This window comes from Falco rusticolus, chromosome 3 (assembly GCF_015220075.1).
Source record: "Falco rusticolus isolate bFalRus1 chromosome 3, bFalRus1.pri, whole genome shotgun sequence".
In the NCBI taxonomy this organism is placed as follows: Eukaryota; Metazoa; Chordata; class Aves; order Falconiformes; family Falconidae; genus Falco; species Falco rusticolus.
In genome coordinates, this window is record NC_051189.1 from 112,550,519 (window position 1) to 112,572,673 (window position 22,155).

The window sequence follows — 22,155 nt, forward strand, 5'->3', positions numbered from 1 at the left end:
TCACAAAAGCAAGGTCTAAATGCCAAGTCATGACAGATCTGTTTACACACACCAACATCAGCGTGTATCCCAAATACATAGGTGCACACAGTACTGTAATTAAATTTTTACTAAAAGCCTGCAACAATCATATTCGAGCAATATTGCCAGTGTTAAATGGCTTTTCTAAGAGGTTCAGGTGTGCATATTTCATGCATCAAAACAGAGATACATACTACAAGATTGTTCTACTTGAACACTTTATAATGTTCACACAGCAATGAACGATGCACCTTGCATAAACCAGAAGAACTCTCAAACTTACTTGCATATTAGGCTATTACAGTGCTAAAAAGTGACATGACTCCAGTGGTAAGAAAATACTTTCACACTTCCAAACCAGTTCTTCTGTTTTAATACAGTTTTAATGAACATCAGTCCAAGAGATCAGTTGATAGTATGAGGTACATTCCTCTACCACATACGGCTGTGCTTAAGGAAAAGGACAAACATATACTTAAATTAAATAGTGTAATTTAATTTAGTAGCAGTTTAATTATCATTAAGTTAAAAAAAGTTATAATTAACTATTAACGTTAATGACTTGAGACCTTTCAGAAAGCATGAATCCAAAAGGAAATACCCAGCAGGTGGTCACAGACTTGCAGTTTTTCCACCAGCACTGCCACCTGCATTAGCCTCTTAAAGAACCATTTGTTCAACGAAGACATTGGTCTACGATCTGTAACAGGCGTGTCTTGGCTCTGCTACTTTGCATGGTCTTCTAACAGATACACAATTAACTCATAGGTGGACAACACAATGGCTGTGTTCGGTATCTGCCGGATGAGTTGGGCAAAGAGTCCTCTATAGAAGGCAAGATAGCCTTCTTCACGTGCAACCAGACGTGCTGTCTGAATGAAAGTCTTGTATTTGGTGCCTTCTTCTCGCAGCCGTGTCCTTATGACCTCTGCAGACAAGTAAAACAGAGCCCAAAATTAACAAGACTTAAACCTTCCCATTAAGAAACATGCCATTACCAGGACAGAGTATGCAAAACCCAGGGACATGAAAACCTTCCTGTACCAATTGCCTGCTGGTACCTTCAGCCATGGAACCCTGTACACATTGTCCTTCAGGCAAAAAGCAAAGTTAAAGATGAGTTCCTTTTCATGTGGAATAAAGGGATTATTTGCTCATTCAAGCTAGAGAACTAAATGCTTCACTAATGTTCACATAATCAATACTGCTCTTTCTATATAACCATGATAACATTCATGTCTATCCAAAAGAATAACACTGCTCAGCCCACAAGTGTTTCCCACCACTTGATGACAGAATCCCAAAGGCTGTGGGTACTCTGCTAGATGAGGCCACTAGTGAGAACAGAAGCACTAGCCATTCAATTTCTTTTGACATTTTTGAGCTGTTTTTAAACTAGGAAGTCCCAATCATCAACTACGGACTAACTAGGAACAGTGGGACCAGTACTGAAAATGCCAGCGCATATGCACAGGCCATGGTAACATGCATTTGGCCATTCAAACCAGAAAGAATTTTGCAGCCCTAAACCCCATCATTCGTCCTGGATTACAGGCAACAGCTGTTCTACTGTAGTCATAAATGGAAAAGTCAACGTACCATGTGGATAAGCAATACAAGAGGCACAGCCCTTGGAAACAGCAGCAGCAAACATCAGTCCAAAGAAGTTTGTTGAGTTCCTTTCGGTCCCGTTAGGAGAGGAAGAGGGCATCTGGACTTCCTTTAAGTGCTTTTTTAAACTTTCATAAATAGCAAAGCAGATAATGGTCTCAGAAATTCCAGCATAGGAGGCAGTCAGGCCCCTATAAAAGCCACGGATACCTTCTGTCTGGTAAACATATCTAGCACACTGCAAAGCATTCATTGGTTTTGAACCCCTGACTCTAAAAAACAAACAGAACAGAGCATATAATGAGCCCAGAAGAACTGATATTAAAAAACACCTCAAGGCCTTCTATAGTTTTAGTAACTACAGAAATGGTTCTCTGCTAAGTTTTACTACAAAGAAATCATCTAGGAAAACTGCATAAAGCAGGACTATCATGCCAAGAGAGCACTCTTAGCTTTGCTAATTCACTAATACATACTCATAATAATTCTTCCAGCTCAAGTTCTATCCAGTCTATCACAATAGACACCAACGCTTTAAAAGATAATAAGCATTGGAGAGACACTGCTTTGCATTAAACTAGTAATTCATTTAAAGCCATCTTCAGCAGGCCAAGAGACAGAGGTCTGCCTACATGAGATACGATTCTTCATTTTAAGAGGCAGTGCTCAGTTCAAAGGTGTTACCCTGTGAAGTGCTGAAATTAAGTCTTATGAATTATTTGTAAGCTGTGGTGCCTTAAAGGATCCTTCTCATCTGACCTAACATATCCTTACAGGAAGGAATTTCCATTCTAATGGAATTCTGCTAACAGAGGGACTGTTAGCAGAGTCCCTCATTGCTTTGATACCCACCAGTGACTGTGAATCACTCAAATAAAAGTTATTACTGTCAAATTCCCTCACTGTCTTCAGGAGGTATGGTTAACAGTAATACAATGCTGAAGGAAGCAAAAGAAAAATTAAACCACTGCAACAGATTCTCATTGCCTCTAGAATGTTTTATGAAATTAAACTAATGTGGCTTCATTACAATGTAAAAACATCACCCTTCTGTTTACAGCTACCTAGCTGTGTATCAGTACCTTTGTTTGTTGCAGTAACACACACATCTGTATGATCTAGGATCAATACAGGTGATGTTGCCAAATGGGACACAGACTGCAATCTCATGTTCAGCCTCCCATATGAGGTCTTCTGACCTTTCCATAGCTGCTGTTACTGCTGTATCAAAGCATTTCAGTCCTTGATGTATTTATCCTCAATATCAACCCGTGAAGTGCAGAAGATTCCATAAGCAGGAATCTGAGAGAAAAACAATGCTGTGCCCAACTTAAGATTTACAGTGAAACCAGAGACTGAACCTAACTTAACACTCAAGGCTACTCCCACATCCTTCATAGTAACTGTGCATGAAACTTAAGTAGGACACAGAGAACCTTAACCTTCAGTCTAACCAGGCAGAAGCATGGTGGCCTGAAGGCGGAACTGAGAGTCAAGGAAGCAATTGGGCAAGATCTATCAAAGTACAAAGAACCATGAGGAAAACCATGAAAGTTCAGTTTTCTAGAGGCTCCCTTAGCCACTCAGTGGCATCCAGTCTCCCTCAATCAGTTACTTACTTTCGTTCCAGTTGCATTCTGGTTTTCACCATCCATATAGGATTCATCAAGGAATTCGTGATAAAGGCTGAAAAAGTAAAAAGAAAACCAAATGTTCAGCTGAATCCACACTGCTGTATTGCCATAGCAAACGTGAACTTTATACGCTATGCAATGAGACAGTTCTAGTTACCAGCTCTGCCTAGAGGTTTCAAAAGACACACAGGTACGTAGCTTATAATCTCTCTCTTGCCAGAGAACCATCTCATGCTAAATTTCAGGAAGTGTTGACCAATGACCTTGGAATTTCTTAAAGGATTCTTCCTTTTTGCACTTATGTTAATACGTGCCTCATGTTCCTGAAGACTGCTGTAGACAATACATTACTTACTGACTGGGTTTTACAACAGTAGGTAAAAGGAAACCTGCGGGGGATACACAGCTAGTTCTTCTGTTTTCCCCAAGGCTCTAGGTGGTGCCATTGAGCCACATCATTAACAGAATCCACCCATAATTAAGAGATTAGTTTAGGAAAGATTATTTTTAATGATCACTCTGGTGACTGATGCTTGAACTAGTGGAGCTCTTCTACAGTATTCTTCCTACAAGAACAAACCATCTTCCCCATCCTGGTAGGAAGAGTACCACACCCTAAAACAATTTGGCCAAAACAGTATCAAAAGTTTGCTGGTGTCTACTAATATTTTTTTCTTACATTTGAAGATATTACCATAGCATTGTAGCTGGAAAAAAGTTCATCCCAAATTAGTAAAAAACAATCTTGAAATATTTCAGAGTGCTGAACAGGAAAACAGTTCCTCTGTAGACGAGGTAAGTTCAGAGCTAGCCAACTCTTGTTTTCTGGCATATACAACCTCAAACTAGACGTACATTTTCAGAATGCGCCACATACCGGCCTCTGTACTCGTTCATATAACACAACTATGCACATATGTCCACCAAGATGGGTGTGGTAGCTCAGGTCCCATACAGACAGACCGAAAGTCCCGTCCCTGCCTTATGATTCATTCCATTCATTTCCTAACTACTGGGAGGGACAGAAGTCTTGCAGGAACAAGAGCTTGGAATAAATACTTTAAAGAATTAAGGTGCATCTCAGAGCCACACAGACACTAACACATGTATTGCCTGCTGTTGGCAAGAAGCTAGACACTGGGACATTGCTGCAGACCATACGGAAAACTAATTACAAACACATACCTGCAGAACCTGCAGAACAGATGTGCACAATGTTGCTGTTCGGCACAAAAATGCCATTAAATCGCTCTTTGGCTTTGGAGTAGCATGCAAAATAGACAGCTCTGGGCAGGAGGTGGTAGGGTGGGTGGGCAGGGAAGAGAGAAGAAGAAGGTCAGTGTAATATACACCAAGTCAAGTTAGGCACATTACTGTTCTTACCCCCACCCCCCAAAGAACAAGACTTTCTCTCCAAAGAGGCCTTCATATTACTCCTTCCATCTACAAGAACACAGGGTTGTGTGGTTTTTCTTTTTCTCCTTACACTCCAGCACAACTATCTAACTTGACACCCACAAGACAGAAATATTTTACTTTCACACCAAATCTGAGTGGAAGGCAACGTATTCTTACGGACAAAGCAAGTTTGATTGGATACCTACGCCAGCTCTGCCATTAAACACAATCTGTAAACTTGGGAATGTCACTTTCCCACCTGGAGCCTATGTTTTCCAAAAATTCGTTCAGCACTGTAACTACATTAGCAGCACTTCATGCTTTAAACACTTAACCCTGGACTGCAACGAAAGTTTTACACATCTCAAACCTCTACGTAAAGCATAGGAATAGAGGAAGTTCCACTGCTCTGCAACAGTCAGTATGACAAGTAAGAAGCTGTCGGAACCAAGCATGTTCAGATCACAGCTCCTTAAATGAGCTGCTAGAAAAAGGTGGATAATGGTGGCTACAGTTTGAGAATTTCCCTAAGGTGCCTTATTCCAATCTTATGGAAGAATATGAAGAAAGGCAAAAGACAGCATGAGTGAGTTGCATGAAAAAGCAGTCAGTCTTGGATTCAGATCCCTCCTGCAAAGTTTACCTGTACAGAAACGGATTCTCTGCTTCCGGGGGAAACATCCTACCTACTAGGCAAGAGGCCAGAGAGGGAGTACACCACTCTTCCAGTTCCTTTTTAACTGGTTCAATTTCAGGCAGAGAACATCTGCCAATTTCCTATTGCTCACAAGTTTTAACATTTGCTAGGCAAAAAGATCTTCAGCCCTGCCAAGAACGGGACAGTCACAGGTACATGTAGAAACCATTCAGGTGCCTGTAGGACATTCAAACACAAACTTTGCAGCTACTTTTTTGTTGCTGTTAAAAAAAAAACACCAACCAAAAAAAAACCCAGGGACGGACACAGCCCTTCGGGGTTATGAGGCAGCAATGCAAGACTTTCCCCTTCAGCTGCAGTTTTTATTTTGAGAATAATTTTAGGCAATTAGGGACAAGATAGGTACTCCTCTCCCCTGGCATCTAGCTCCTACTCAGTGTTTGACAAGCACTTTTATGTATTCACAGGAAAGTAGCAGATCATATTAGAAAAATGCAAATATTAATCCTACAGATTTTTCTTTCTCCTCTTTTCTCAAGCACTGTTCTTGCAATGACTTGGAATTTAAACGCCTTAATCTGTACCTTCCAGTGTCATAAAAGCATAAAGTGGATTTTTAGAAGTATTCTTGGTATGTATACTGTGCCGTATATACACACAAATCTCATTTTACATATGGGATAACTTCATGACCTATTCTTTTGAATCAAAGGCACTGCAACATTTGGGTTGGTACCTTAAATGTGTCTTTTAGCAACAGTTTAACTATTTACCTTGATGGTGCGACTCCAACCAAGTTTGGACCCAGCCCTCTGAAAAGTGACCTTGGTCCTTCTTTTTCCAGAATTGACCTTAAAATACAAAACAGAGGGGAAAAAAAGATAGCATTTGGGTCAAAAGTTATGCGTCTTGTTGTTGTCACAGTCAGTCAAAAGAACTGTACAAAAGCAACAAGTATCAATTGTGAAGCTGTTAGCTTTTAAGCTACATAAATACTTGAAAATTAGCAGAATTATGCACTATTGGATAAAAGCCATTATACCATAAAACTTCAGTGCACTACAGTCAAATGTGTGTCATATGGCACAAGCCTGTAATTTCCATTCTTTGAAAGCTATCAGGAATTTAATTACTTTCATGGAGAATCCAGGGATAGTTTACTCTGATGAACAAAGAAAATTTTTGGCATTCTCTGTATCTAAGCAATTCAGGAGTTAGCTTCTTGTACAGAGACACAAAAAAAAGATATTTTTTTCCCTTTCACAATTATCTAGTGATGTGTTTCTTCCCCAGAGCGAGAGGTGAATGTGACAACCATACTACAAGCTATGTCTTCCCAGGTGGTTCAAGGGTATCTGGTTTTGAGGGCATTCATAAGAGTTCACATCATCTTTCCCAAGTAAACTCCAACTACAGTGGCACTGCTGTGAACCACTGTCAGGACAGGACTTCGTGATCAAGTCTAAAGCAGGAAGATCATCAAATGGCACCTTCCTGCAGTTCCACAATTGCTGCAGCCCAGGTTTCCAAAGCCATTTCCACTCATCTTCCTTCACACCTTAGAAGACACGCTGGGCTAAGATTTTGCTGAAGAAGATAAACTGTTTGGATAGCTTCCTCCACAGCTGCCAAGTTCTGTACGATACCTTGCTGAAGTGTCTCATTAAAAAAAAAGACGTCTTAGAAATTCCTTGCGCTACTACAGTGAACATATTCACGAGGACTGAAACAACAGCCAAACACTAGTAAACAGCCAAGTATTTACTAGTGGAAGCCAGGTACAGTCCAGTAATCACTGTGATTTCAGTGCACTATCTGCTAGACAGCAGATATCTTAACTCACCATGTGAAAACCACACAAGAAAATCCAGGTAATGCTGGGTTCCATGGGTAGTTCACATGCACCTGTGGAACTGCCAATTTTCCAGAATTTGCTTTCCAATCATTAGCACTGTTGAGTATGTTCCCCAGAGATTCCAGAACCAAGCTCATCAGACAGGAGCTTCTGAAACACTTTTTCTGCAGCAGAGTTGAACTTTCTGTGTAAACTCCATGGCTGAGTGTCTCCAAGGAGACAGATCCACCAACTACTTGTTCTTTGTCATTTAACAGTCACGACTGCAGATTCCAGCTGGGCTAACTCATCAGAATCTTAAATGGATTAGACAAAAACAGCGTGTCCTTCTGGAGTCCTTTCTATTCAGCAGCAGGCTTAACCTGCCCTCCTACGTACCTACTTTCTTTCTATTTACAGCAGTGAAGGGGCTTTCATACTCAACACCTTTAACTCTTACAGAGCGATTTTATATGTAGGGCTCTAACGGCTGCTTCTTTAGCCATACAATTTTGCTAAACCAGAAGGCCCAAGTCACATCCAGTTTAGCAGTATATGCATGACCAGGATTGAGAAAGGGATGGAAGAGTAAAAGCAAGAGAGCTAACTTCACTTCTTTCTTCATATATTTTTATTTTATCAGAAAGATAATAATCAATAGCATTATCTGTTCATAGATACTGCCTGCAAAGGAATGACAGCATAAATATATTGCTCTCACTTCTCAATCCTCTGAAGTAAGCAGGTCAGAAACTTGGTGATACATGCAGCTGAGCAATTCCTGAAGCAAAATGAAATCAAGATCACAATCACCAAATTGAATGAGCTTAATAAATATATTAAAAGATTGACCCAATTTTAAATGATTGCCTCTCTTCCTACCAAAAAAAAAGGCAACCCCAGAAAAAGATAGGTCAAGGGACTGAAGCCTTGTGCCTTGAAGTTTTCACTTCCTTTAGTTACAGCTGACTAAAGTCCAATGCTGCAAGGTGAAAAGACAGCAAGAGAAAGGAGATGAAAATTAAAGGCAACTGGCACTACCTTACATTTTCAGTCACGAATTGCTCTAGACTCACCTCTGAATAGACAAAGAAATGTTTTGGCAGGGGAAAGCAGCACTGTTTACAATACAGAAACTCAAGTCCCAGAATGACTCTAGCCAGATAGTTCTGCAGAGAATTTGAATTAGCAATCTACTGTTATATAACTGTGCAGCTTCTCCCCAGGCAATCTGCCAAGCATGTTGGCCTTACATAAAATTGTTCAACTCTCTTTGCTAGTCATTATTTTCTGTGGCATTTCTGATACCTGATCTAAACAGGACCTCTCTGCATCACCCTGGGGTGCCCAATGATCCAAATAAACTCAATCCATTTGCATGAGGTCTGAACCATAAGTTTATGGTGCTTTTGATATGAAACACAGTAGTAGAGATTTGTATTTCAGAGCTGCTGGCAAAACTACTCAGCACTTGTAAGCTAGACAATTCCACATTTCCTCTTCTTTATGAATACACATCTGAAAAGGGAACAGCTGGAGCATCAATTGCTGCAGCCTGAACCACACAGAAGGCTTTTAACAGAAATCGTAAGTAATGCAGGTGTAGATAAGATTGATGCATAATAATAATTGGCAAAGACAACATCTAACAGCAAGACTTCAGTGACAATCTATAAAAACGGTAACATAGAGGTATTATTTGTGACAAGTAATGATGACAGAGATTCATATAAAGAAATGAAGCATTAGGTTTTCAGAACACCAGCAAACTTGCCATCATCGGATAAACAGAGGAGACCTCATTAGGTCAGCTATAGCTGAGGAGAAGATACAACTTTCTAAGATTCCCATTAGACATTACATTTTAGTGAGTTTGCTTTTGCAAAAAGTGTCCTTCCCCCACTCCCATAAGTTTCAGTTATAGATCACCCACACAGGACTGCAGACAAGGTGAACTTCAAATATATGGGAACACAGAATTCCAGAGGTCATTGGATCAAACTCATACTCAAAGCAGGGCCAGCTTCAAGGACAGATCAGGGGCTTACATGCATCTCTAAGTGCAGAGAATCAGAAACCTTGTTACAACGCTGGTCTAAGGTGAAGGAAAGGCTACAGGCTCTCACTTTATATGATGCTAGGAAGAAAGCACACTTCAAAACAGGAATTAAAACTTCCCTCCAAACAGGTGTCATGGTTTAACCCCAACCAGCAATCAAGCACCATGCAGCTGCTCCCTCACTCCCCCTCACCCAGAAGGATAGGGAGGAGAATCATAATGACTCGAGGGTTAAGAACAATTTAATTGGTAAAGCAAAAAAGACACACACACAAGCAAAGCAAAACCAGGAATTCATTCATTACTTCCCATGGGCAGGCAGGTGTTCAGCCATCTCCAGGACAGCAGGGCTCCCTTACACATAACGGTTACTCGGGAAGACTAATGCCATAATGCTGGATGTGTCCATCCCCCCCCGGCTTCCTTCTTCCCCAGTTTATACACTCAGCATGATGTCGTATGGTATAGAAGACCTCTTTGGCTAGCCCAGGTCAGCTGTCCTAACTCTGTCCCCTCCCAGTTTCCCATGCCCCTCCAGTCCTCTCCCTGGCAGGGCCCAAGAAACTGAAAAGTCTTTGACTTAGTATAAACATTACCCAGCAACACCTAAAAACATCAGTGTCCTATCATTGTTGCTCTCACACCAAATCCAAAACACAGCACTGCACCAGCTACTAAGAAGAAAAATTAACTCTATCCCAGCTGAAATCAGGACAACAGGTAAATAGCATGGGCAGCAACAGCAACAAGTATCTCTAGTAGCTACTGAAAGCAAACCGGGAATGGCTCCAGGAAAAGGAAGAAGGCAGCATATATAGCTTATTCAGTACTACAATCATTTGCCAAGAACTGGCCCCAGCAAGGACTACCTGTTCCCATGCTTAAAGCAGACAGCAAACATGATTATTCGCAATAAGAGACAAAGACGACACTTGTCAGTGTTGAAAAAGCCCTTTCCTCCACAGTATTTTCTGTGATAGCTCCCCCAAGCTAAGGCATACTGGGAGTTTACAGTATGTCCTGTGTATTGATCCCTAGGAAGTCGTAGCTACCTAAAAGCCTAAATGTGAGGAAACCATTTAAGAGTAATGCCTCCAGACGCTTATTCAAATCAATTAACTTTGGAAAGTTTTTAAGTGGTAGAAACAAATTGCTGAGGAAGTTCAAAGGAATGCTCAGGAGTCCTGAACATGTATGCGTTTTAAAAAGAGTAATTTGTGTTTCTACTGCTTAAGGCAGAAACCCAATCAACATGAATCCTTCCAGTGCAAGCATGGAGCAGAAGTTGCGCTCCATGTTTGCACAGAGGAATTGAAGCTCAGATCACTGGTGTCAAGCAACACTGAATGACAGGAGGAGCAGTACTCACTTGAGAACACTAAAGAGCCCAGGTGATACAGACGTTGGCCTGACCACTCCTTCACCACTGATGGTCCCCAGCTGGACTTGTGGATAGTAGACAGTGCGGAAGGCTAGCTTTGAAGATTGGAGCCTAGTCTTTATTACCTCTAAGGGACATGTAAAGATGGCACCAACGGTTCCTCCGCATCTGTAAAATACAATTAAACAGAAGACAGCGTCAGGAGAACATCGCTGCACAGATGTGTCAAATCACAGCATGGCATATATATAAAAGCTGAAGGCTTGCCTCCAGTTGCTCCGTATTGTAGACAAGTGATTAGGAAGCAGGGCAGTTTGGGCATTAGGCAAGGGAGACTGTTCCCAAGCCTTGAGGGATGGGAGAAAAGGTTGAGAAACTGTTATTATGATCATGTGCAGTGAAGAGATTGGTAAACACAAAGATTATATTCAGCACTGACAAAAAAATCCCTAACTGACCACCTGCTGGTCCCATGTTCTGCCAGGACCTGGAACTCTGCCTGTAAAAACTTCAGAGACATCCATGTTTCAGAGGTTGTTGTCCTAAAACACACATGCCCTTGGATGGCTTTTTCTTATGGGAAGCAGGAAGCCGACAGATGAGAACAAGCCACTGGGGATCAGGACAGTATAGACTGAAAACACAGCAATATAATTCTTCACCATTTCAGTACATACGATTGAAACAGCTGTCTACAGAAGCAGCAAATATCAAAACTGCATTAAGTTAGGCCCTTGTAAAAGCAACGGATATCAACTTTTTTTTGGAGGGGTGGGGGAAAGGAAACTATAACGATGAGAGGGAAGGTGGGAAAACAGAGTAACAAGACAGAAAGGCTACTAAAGAACAGAAATCCCATACACTGAAAATAGAAGGACAAAAAATATTATGCACACGTGTGCATATAGATACACTTATATATCTAAAAATATGTATATAAATAAGAAATAAATGATCCTATAATAGGCACATACTCATCTTAACGCAGTCAGACTGGGCCTCAGAAAAAGCATACCAGGCCAAGAACATAAGGTGTATGAGTACTGATTTTCATTTTAATCAGTGATCTGGAAAGTGACTGGTCAAATTATTTCTCTGCTGCCACTCCTCTTCGGCAACTGAATGTCCCTTCTGTCAAGCTTTACAATTATACATAACACTGAGGTTGGCTAAAAGGTACTAAATCTAAATTTTATTAATCAAACATGTTGGGACTTAGGAAGACCTAAGTAAAGATTTTGGGGTGGGGCAGTGGTGGGCTTTCACTACAACTGAACCGATGGATCAGGAAACATTCCCGTTGTTTACACAAGCATCAAAGCACACAATTCCCTCAAAAACCTGTGTTTGTGATCTTCCTTAGAAAAAGCCATGAGTTGACAACTTAACTCTCTTTGATGTTAATGTAAAATTGTGATTTAAGTAGTCTTCCATGAAAGGGAGGTGACCTAAAAAAAAATCCTCTCCTTTGTCTTGTGCATAAATAAAGCATTGCTTGCTAGAATCACAAGAAGTTTGCATGCACTGATTCAGGAACATAGATACATAAAATGACATTAATAAAGGTACTAGTGCATATTTTCTAAAGCCCCCTCTGTACATGAACTATTTTACTAGGAGGATCTTTTTTTAAACACAAGGAAAAGGGCAATTAAAGAATGGCAGAAAAATCCAAGCTGTAGATACATACTATTTTATAAATGCTTTATCTGGTAGTTTATTTTGCTTGCTGAAACAGTATGCCTTACACCAAACAGTAACCATTCTTTGCCAAAACCCCGGAGCCTCTGCACTTGCATTAACGAATAGCCTGGCCGCCCTGATTGTACAACCACAACAATTAAGGTTCTTTGTAAGGTTCAAAAGGACACTCTAGACCACATGGCCAGGGAATATAACTTCATCACTACTGTTTTCACTTTCTGCAAGATCCCGTCCAAGCACACAACCCCAAACACTATGCTTTTCAGATGCAAACGCATCGAACTGAAGAAACTGTGTTCTCACTGGGACTGGCAATATGATTTAACAGCATGCTTCCATGAGTTTCTGCTCTAACTTCTTGATTTTTCCGCTTCTCTCCTGAAAGGGGAGAAAACCTGAACTAGGGACAATCCACACATTCAAAGTGACAGATGGTGTAAGAAAGAGCTTTACCTTCAACCCTTTTAAACCACTTATGCTTTGACTGTTGAATAAAGCCACCAAGTTGTTCGTGGAACTAGGTACATAGCAGCTGAAGTTGTGTCATTTGGCTCAAAAATGACAGTGTTCACAGAGACCTTATCAGGCCTCTGATTATTTTGTGTACTGAACCAGGGCTTGGACACAAGTCTTCTGTTGTGTCAATGCTACTCTGGAGGACATGGCTTCAGTTTATCCTGCTCACATTGCTCACACTTCCCTGAAATTAGATCTTGGGGGGAAAAGACTGGTCAAGAATGGCTTCTCCAGCAAACCCTTTCCTGTTCCCACTGCTCACTCTGAGCAGGCAGGAAGCATTTTGAGGATCTCTCTTGCAGACCCCCACTACTAGCTTTTCTGCTATGTATATCCAATAGATAGAAATAGGTACAATTAACACTTGGGTAATCAACATACTCAAGAGAAATTGTAAGTCTGTGGGAATTCAATGAAGAGAATTTGATTGCCTTAATTCCCAATTCATTTATCTAGCAATGCTCCACTACTGTGGATGCTGTCTTCAGCCCTCATTTATTTCACATTTGTGAACTCTAAAACAACTCTCACAGTAACAATTCATAAACTCAGAACACAAACTCCATTTGCTGTTTCTGAACCACCAGCTGCTCAGTCTAGCGTGACATCTCACCATATATTTTAGCCTTTCTGCATACTCCCTGCTGCATCAGCTGTCCTCTTGCCTTCCTAGCCCACCCCTTGCTTTTCACGCTTTAAGTTTGATAATTCAGTTAATTTATGCAGTCTTGAATATTTAAGTACTTCTGGTAATATGTATTTAATCCTCTGATAGTCCACACTGAGTTAATATCTGCTTCATCAGTTTTAACAGCTCAGAGTTTATGTTGTCAGTGTGACATTTAACAAAAAAAGCATTACCTAACAGAGCAATTCTCAGAATGTCAACAGGGTGCATACATTATGTCCTAAATATAAATATGCAGCAGATAGTTCAAGTAAGGACTTCAATATGTTGGGCAGCTTTTTCAAAGGAGCTGATTTTCCTCCACATGGGAATTCTATGCATCATACCCTGGCATTGCCATGTTCCCTGGAAAGGCGGCTGAAAAACAACACACTGTGCATAAAAGAAACACTTGGTATTCCTAGGGGGTTCCAAATGCCTACATCTGGGAAGAAAGGAGAAACAACCAGCTTTCCTCAGCTACATAAACAGCCATAAACCTTGAAAGATTCAGACCATGGATATGCAGACAGATAAATTTGATTTGGGAAAAATCTTATGCTGTATTCAAGGCAAAATCTCCAAGTCTTCATACTGGTTTGAGTCAGGGTTGGTATTTTTTGATACATCAGTGCACAACTACAATTCTGGATGTTAAGCAGTGTTTACTGCACTAGCCTCTTGCAAAAATCCCAAGACAATGTCTAAATCTGTCCTTAATCAAAAAGATAGAAACCTCTCTAGAAACAAAACATTATAGTAGAGTATCTTCAACAGGTCAAACAGCAAGCACATAAGGATAGGTTCCCAGCTATGCGCTGCTCTGCATGTATCACAAATAGAAAAATCTCTTCAATGTGAGACACCCAACCGTTACTCAGCACTAGCCTGTCACTTACTGCCAGAAAAATAGTATTTGTACTTCAGGCTTTGAACATTCTCTCTAGTGACATGATAGGCCAGGCACATATCACCATAACAGCAGAAAAATACAGTTTCTCTGCTTTGTAATATCCAAACAAGGAAGCTAAGGAAAACCTTGGTCTGAGAACATGAAAAAAACCCTTGCGTTTATGGAGATACATAACATACTATAAATTAACAGCTGAAGAAAAATTATTCACTTCCATAAAAACAAAATACTGTTTAAAAAACATGCCAAGGAAGCAAATCTCAAAATCCAGTTCCAATTTTCCTCTTGCTGCCAACCTTCTATCTTCACAAAATCCACCCTCAATATACCAATGACTTGCATTTGAAATAAACTCTCAGCACCCACTAGCACAATTAATATAGATGCCAAGAATCTTAATTAAGAGTAGGGCTTACTTTGTCTGTCCTAGATTTAATCACTGAGCAATATTCTTAATATAAATAATATCACAATGCTGAATGTTGAAGGAAATTCTGCAAACCAAACAAAAAATAATGTTTAGAGTACTACTGATTTTACCAAGATCACAAGCAAATATGATGATCTGCTTGGTTAGAGCAGTAACTTGGAACCCAGCCTGGCACGTTTTGCAGGTGCAGGACCTTGCACTTGCCCTTGTAGAACTTCATGGGGTTCGCTTGGGCCCACCTCTTAAGCCTGTCAAGCTCCCTCTGGATGGAATCCCTTCGCTCCAGCGCGTTGACTGCACCACACAGCTTGCCATCATCGGCAAACCCACCCAGGGTGCACTCAATCCCATCGTCCACGTCACCAACAGCACTGGTCCCAGTACGGACCTCTGGGGAACGCCACTCATCACCATTCTCCATGAATGGACACATTATTTCCCAAGTGGTTTGTCAGCATTAGCACACTGATTCACAATTAACATCCGTGGCAGCAGTATACCAGTCCCTCTCCACACAAGTCATTTGGTTACTAATTTGGGGAGTAACTTTTCATTAGTTCTGTGACCTGTACTAGACACTCAGGCAAACCCAGGTCAAAGTCAACACTTTAAGCAAGGCTCTCAGCAACCCAGTACATCAGGCACATCTCGGCTACAACCAAGACATCCACCTATGCTCATGCAGACAGATGTCAACATGCCCTCAATTCAAAGCAGCCTGATGTCACCAACCTTCCCAAAGCATGCTTCCAACTCTTTTTACAGGTGGCTTAAGCAAGCTTTGGCATCTAATGTTGCTTTTCAGAGCCACAGGAGCAAGGGAGTTACGGACATGGGCTGCAATACCAAGACATAAAAAAAGTGACAAACATGGTTTTATTGAAACACACAGTCCCCCCCCAGTTTGAACTGAAGAACTAAAGAATACGTATCACACTGTATCTAAATGAAATCAAGATAAAAAGCCTGTTCTCAGTTTTTGCTCTTTGCCAGTTTTATGAAGGGCACTACAGCCTCTCAACACCACTTCTTAGGAGATCCTTGTAGTACAGTATTACTCCAGTTGGAAAGATAACATGCAGCCTAGCCCACAGTTTTTCCCAAACAAAAACAAGTAACAACTGCACAGACTTCAGCAGGGAAGCAGGAGCCCAGACTTGTAAACATGCTTACATCTGTTGTGCAACTTGGGGAGCGCTGCCTTTGGTGCTTCTGAAACCTTCCCTGCCCTCAGAGTCATCTTCCCATCAAAATGTCAAGACCTTTTGCTTTGCTGTTACTACTGCAAGTCTTAAAAGGAACTAAAGAAACAAAAGGAAGCCAATGAAACTGTGTACCTACAGTAAGCTGGCTAACAGGAAGCAGTCTCTTCCCACAAGTGGAGAACACTTTCTAATATTCAAGTGCGTTTCATCACTCCTAGCCTCTCAAGTATTAAACACTTCTATTCTGGCCATTACTATTATCTGAGGCTGGCCTGCCTTTTTTGTGCACGCATAAAGATACCGTACTACATCATCAAGCTGACAGCGCCCTGTTCCCACCTCCACAGGGAGCTATCGTAACACCAGTAATGTCTCCATCAAAATCATTTCGAGTGAATGGGCCGTTCTTGCTTTATATGCAAAAAATACTTCACAACTGAACAAAGGTTAGCATCTTACACAACTTATAAAATATTCTGAACTTCCAACACTTTCTTCTGCTGCAGGGGCAATTTTATCCAACATGCAAAGGTAAAGGCATTTGAAGGACTGAGGAAGGATCTCAACAGAGACTATTACACAAGTACTAACACACTACCAATTCTTTCTAAAATTCCTTGGATGTTGTAATAGATGTAGCAAAATATTATCACAGCTGAGCTCCTTTAACCAGATTTTGTTGAGCAGGCATCCTTTACTACTAAAAACTGAAATGCATAAGGCAGACGTGGCACAGAGCCTCATATCTAATATTATTTGGATTTCTAGCTCTCTCCCATCAGCTGGCTGGTGCAGCACCCCTCCACACACATCATGCATTTCCTACATGTAGAGAAAGGTGTTTTAATAGCTTGGGCAACAGTTTGATACCAATGTTCAATTTCTTGTTCTACCCAGTAAGCTCAAAGAAGTCTGTACTTCTCACTTGAAAAGCAGAGAGAATAGCATTAGTAGATACATACACACAGAGGATATGGGAGTTCAGGGCCTTGAACAGGGAACTGCTCTGAAATAAACTGTTTGGCTGGTGGGTGGTGGGCAGGCATGTCGTGGGCCAAACACTTCAGCATTGGCTGGCGCGTGAGAAGATTGAATTTGCTGTCTCATTTTCCTTTCTCTAACATCACGAGACAAATGATGGCACACTGTTCTGCGTCTCTTTAAGTAACAAAAGATATGCAGAACAAGAATCAGGTCCAGCAGTGAACCCTGAAAGGCCTGTATAACCTAAAAGACCATGTCCGTCCTCTGGGCTGTATTTTCATCGCTGCTATAGAAATAGATAAATCTTATTATACCAGAGTGGCCAGGGGGATAGTCTGCTGTGTTCCCATTCTTCTCCCTCCTGGTGACTTCCTAGGCCTGCTGCAGAAAATGTTTGTTTACTAGGATCCTTGGAGAAGGCGGAGGGTACGTGAAGCGAGTAAGGAAAACACTTCCACCAATACTAGGTTAACACACAGAGGAGTTTCAAATCCCTATTTATTTATAGCCTGATGAGTAATATGAGGGCATCTAGAGTTCTGGATGGGCATCGTTATTATCCAAACAAGTTGCATGCGTACATTCAGATCCAGTTTCTGTCACAGGCTCCAGGTACTCTAATGCAAGTGGGGGAGGCCAGGGGAAGAAAGGACTTAAACCAGCACTTAGCGTTCAAGTCAGCAAAAGGGCGGCGTCTCTGAAAAGCTTACCTTTGTTGGGTTTAATACTATATTAAATGAACCTACGGCTCCAGCGACACATCAGGGGATACTGAAGTCTGTATAGCAACAGAAGAAACAATGGTCTACAATTAAACAGATTTAAACTAACAACAGAGTTCATGTTAGCCTTCTGTTGTCAGCTGACAAGCAAACACAATATTCTACTACTTAGATAGTTTAAGCCATTAAAAAAACCACATTAAAATAAAATAAGATGTCTGGTCAGAACAGATGTGCATACAACAGCACTTACTACCTGCAGAACCTGTTTTTTAAAAACGTATTTTTAATTTACACCATAAAATGATCTCACTGGACAGCTATTAAAATCACTGTACTAAGTTATTTGACAAGGGGGTTTTTAAGAGTTTTTGCTTGATGGGTTGGGTTGTTACTTTAAGCTTTTAACATAACAAAAATAAGAAATTACAAGTCCTCTCACGAACTTAAAAGAAGTGGCCTGGTATGCCAGCTCACCTACCCAGAAGTACCAGGACCTTCCCTAACTCTCTTTCACACTCCTTTTCCCTTTCTGGAGTGCCTGTGTTTCAGCATAATTACACAGCTGAGGCAGCTGCACAGCCTCCGCCGTGCAGAGCCCACGAAAGCATTGTACAAACACCTTCCTTTGTAAGATCAAGCTACGGTCCATCAAGAAAGCATAAAGCCTGCCGCCCACACAGGGCTCCTCGGATACATCCCTCGGTTCCCGCTTGATTCAGCGGGAACTATGTACAAGGGCCGGGCTCGACCGAAGTGTTTCAGTTAGCAGAGCTGGACACCGCAGCTACCTAACATTTTCAAAATATATTTAGCTACGTGCCACGGCAGCCCGATGCTGACCTCAAGACGCACCGTGACCCTGCTCGGCGCTAAGGGCGCGTCCCCCGGCTCTGGAGAGGCACCGCGGGCCCGGAGACCGAGGGGAAGCTGCGGCTGCAGCGCCGGGCCGCGAGGGGAGCGGCGGGAAACAGGCGGGCGGCGCCCGGTGCCCACGGGCCGCTTCCCCGCCACCGGCCCCGCCACAGCCGCCCCCGCCGCCGGCACGGCACGGCGGGGCCCTCACGCAGGCGGCGGCCGAGCGCCCCGCGAGGAACCGCCGCCGCGGGGCCTTCCCCGGCAGGCAACAGCCCCTCCGCCGCTCCCGCCGCACTCACCCCCCGGCGAAGAGGTGCAGCAGCGTATTCTCCTGCGGGGCGCCCGCCATGGTGCCTCCGGCTCCGGCCCCGGCCCCGCCAGCGTTAGCTGGAGGCGGAGGCCAGGCCGCGGCGCGCGTGTGACGTTAGCGGACGGCGCGTGACATCACTAGCCAGGCGGGCGGGGCCGTGAGGGGCGGGGCCCGTCGGGGCGGGGCCGTGAGGGGCGGGGCCGGCGGGCCGGTAGGGCGGGCCCGCGCGCCAGGTGGCGTCACCAGGCGCGGAGCTCGTCAGCGCGGGCGGCAGGTTGGTCGCGTGACCGGCGGCGGCAGGGAGGGGACAGCCCGTGCGGACGCGGGGGGGCGCTGGGGTCGGCCTCGCCCGGGCCCCGCTGCAGCCCGCAACGCCGGCCGGGCCGCGCCCCGCGGGTGCTGCGCGTCCCCGGGGAAGGGGCCTACGCGGCCGCCCGGGCAGCCCGCGCCCCGCCAGGACCCTCCCCCTGCGCTGCAGCCCCCCCGCGCCGCCGGCCGTGCCCGCCGCCCGCGTCCTGGCGCTGGGCCGCCTGAGCAGGCAGGCGTGGGGTGCGCGCTGGTGCCAGCTGCGTGGCGCTCCCGGAAGGGGCTCCGCGCTGCGTGTCCGTAGTGCGCGGGAGCCAGAGCTCAGGTCTGCTCCGGGTCCGGTGTTCGGTGGCGGGAAGGTGAACTGGCACATGGAGAGGCAAGCTCAGGCCGGACCCTCCAGCTGCGAGCCACAGGCCTGGGCTCCGCTGCTGCAGCTCCGGCAGCAGCACCTTGCCGCAGCCAAATCGGCCTTTCACAGGTTCTTGAATCCCGCACTGCGGGGGCGAGCAGGTTGGGCGGCTTATCCTGGGACCCTGCAAGGAGAGCAGGGGTGCGCCCGGCGTGGGCGCGCTGAAAATCCTGCAGTGCTGTAGCCAGTGCCTGGCATGTCTGAAGGGTGGCATCCAGTGAGCAGCATGGAAATAGGCTTCTCCCTCCCTAGTCCCCAGGGATTCCAGAGATTTCAAGCTCTTATTTATGCAAATGGCTCTTCTGGTTTTGTATTAAAATCAGAGGAAATATCTCAGTTATTTGAGTAGTCCAACAAAAAAAATCAAAAAAGTGCTGGTTACTCACTCAAAGCCCCGCAGCTTTCCTCCAGCCCTTTGAACGCCCTGGGGGAAAGCTCAGACACCTGCACCGAAGGCTGAGTGATGTGCTGAGTGTGAGGGGTGGCTTAACCATGATCTGTAGAAGTAGTTGTATTTGAGGTACACATGACATGAAGCTTTTAAATTTACACTCCCCTAAAGTCAGTTGAAGAGCTTTGGCTCAGTGCAGTGGTTTACACTCATCTTTAGGCTAGGTGCCATCAATTTATATGCTGTGGGTTAATTTCACAGCCAAGACATTTACAAATATCTGGTTTCTAACATTTAAAGTTAAAATCCTGGGGGAAACATTAAAATCTACAGAAAGACCCTCGGTCTGCATATTTTCCATGTACACAACTTTTCTATTGACCTTGACAACAGGTTTGAACAAACAGCCTCCTAGTTTAAATTCAGATCCAGACATGAACTTCACCCCTGCCTTATGGCACAAACCAAACTTCTCAGTCCTAATACTGCCAGGCACTGGAGTGTGGAATTCGGGTACAGGCATTCCCAGCATTTAGACATCAGCGTACTCAGGGGGTCAAATGGCTTAAGGATTAAAACCAAGAGGTGAAGCAATACCTGGGTCCACACTGGTGTCAGTGCTGCTTTGGTGTGCCTGTCCTGGGTCCTCAGTCTCCAAAGAACAGCCCTTCTAGACCTTTCTGTTTCTTTGTGAGGTGATGGTGATGAACCCTAAGGTGCTATAAAGAATGGTTGCCCTTAAGTGGACTTGCGTGGTGGCTGGAAAGTAATGATTACTGAAGCAGAATTAGTCTAGCAGACAGGCACGATGGGATCCCTTTCCCTTGTCTGCAGTTTGCTGAAACTGGGGAATGAATGCAGCATTAATTGCAAATAGGATCTGAGGCAGAGTTACAGCTCTGACCACCTGGTCCCTATACATCCTGGGATCCTGAGGATCCCAAGTCATCATCGAGATTCTATAAAGTTACTTTTTATAATGACGTGGAATATACCAGAGGTCCAGGCAGCAGCATGGATTTGCTAATTGTAAATATATCAGGGATGCTGGGCCTGTCAAGTGGTGAGATAAATGAAGAGTTTTCTCGGAAGTGTAATCCCATCGGATCATGCAAATGAATCGAAGAATAAAAAAATCTGGAGAGATGACTCTGAAGAGAGCTGATAACCACTGCAGGTTCACAGGAATGCAGATGACTCTATTAACATATCTTTTGTTTGCCCCAGGCATTGATTCAACCACCATGTGATCTTTGCAGGCCCACCTTGTTTATAGTGCCTCTCACCAGCCAAAAAAACCCACTGACCTTATCATGCTGACTGTATCACAGTGACAAAAACTTCCAGGTAGGTATAAGCATGGAGAAAACACATCTATGGCACTGATAACATCAACACAACCAGAACTGACTGTAAAGACCCCTTTGCTAAAACTTCCAGCTCAGCACAGCAGTGGTACACATGCACACTGCAAATACATAAAGATTGACATAAGCACATATATACACAGTGAAAGCTGGGCAAAACGTTCTCATTGACTCATATGACATGCATAAACTACAAATGCACAAAGGCAGGACTACTATCCTGTTATATTCACACACACGAGGCCCCATTACACATACATCCATGTAGTTCGCAGTCTGACAGGGCTTAGCCAAGTGTTTTCCCACATGCCCAAACAAAAAAGCTCCCCCTACACATCAAAAGTAGTTTTGAGCCCCAGTTCTGCACTCCCAGTTCCACAGAGTCAAAGCAGCCCTTCTCACAGGGCACCAACGTGTACAAACACAAGTTTGTGGAGAGATAGGCAGTGGCAGGTTATTTCTAGACCACCAGCAGACTTGGGAAAACAGCTCCTAGATCAAATGGGTTTGTATAGATAGCCTGGGGAGTTGCCAGGCAGTCCTTTATGGTGTGGAAACAAGAAGCTTGACCTGAGTGACAGAAGAAAACCTGCTTCAAGCAGGGGACAGAGGAAAGGAAGGAGAAACTGGCTTTCCCGGACAACAGTGGGTGTGGGGACTGTGGCATGGGAGGGAGAGGAAGAAGGTGAGATGTTCAAGTAGGCAAGGTATCGGCCAGCTGGTTTAGGGGTGCAAAGATAGGGAGGGGGAAAGCTGATCCTGACAGGATCTGAC

General features: G+C 43.6%; 1 protein-coding gene across 1 annotated transcript; it reads right to left on the minus strand.

Moving 5' to 3' along the window:
• Positions 1-371: 371 nt before the first annotated feature.
• Positions 372-19,031, minus strand: SLC25A33 (solute carrier family 25 member 33). The gene is made up of 7 exons (XM_037380430.1): positions 18,895-19,031; positions 10,585-10,764; positions 6,096-6,173; positions 4,452-4,552; positions 3,252-3,318; positions 1,621-1,904; positions 372-949 (listed from the first exon to the last, which is right to left on the minus strand). Exons 1-7 carry the CDS (start codon positions 18,942-18,944, stop codon positions 747-749), a joined length of 963 nt encoding a protein of 320 aa, XP_037236327.1. The 5' UTR covers positions 18,945-19,031; the 3' UTR covers positions 372-746.
• Between the last annotated feature and the right edge of the window lie 3,124 nt (positions 19,032-22,155).

Excerpts from the sequence above, each read along its gene's own strand:
- SLC25A33 (XM_037380430.1), bottom strand. The coding sequence starts at position 18,944 with ATGGCGGGCGCCCCGCAGGAGAATACGCTGCTGCACCTCTTCGCCGGG. Across the intron at positions 6,174-10,584 it reads GGGCTCTTTAGTGTTCTCAA|GTCAATTCTGGAAAAAGAAG; the intron begins GTGAGTACTGCT and ends TTGTATTTTAAG. Across the intron at positions 4,553-6,095 it reads GTTGGAGTCGCACCATCAAG|AGCTGTCTATTTTGCATGCT; the intron begins GTAAATAGTTAA and ends CCTCCTGCCCAG.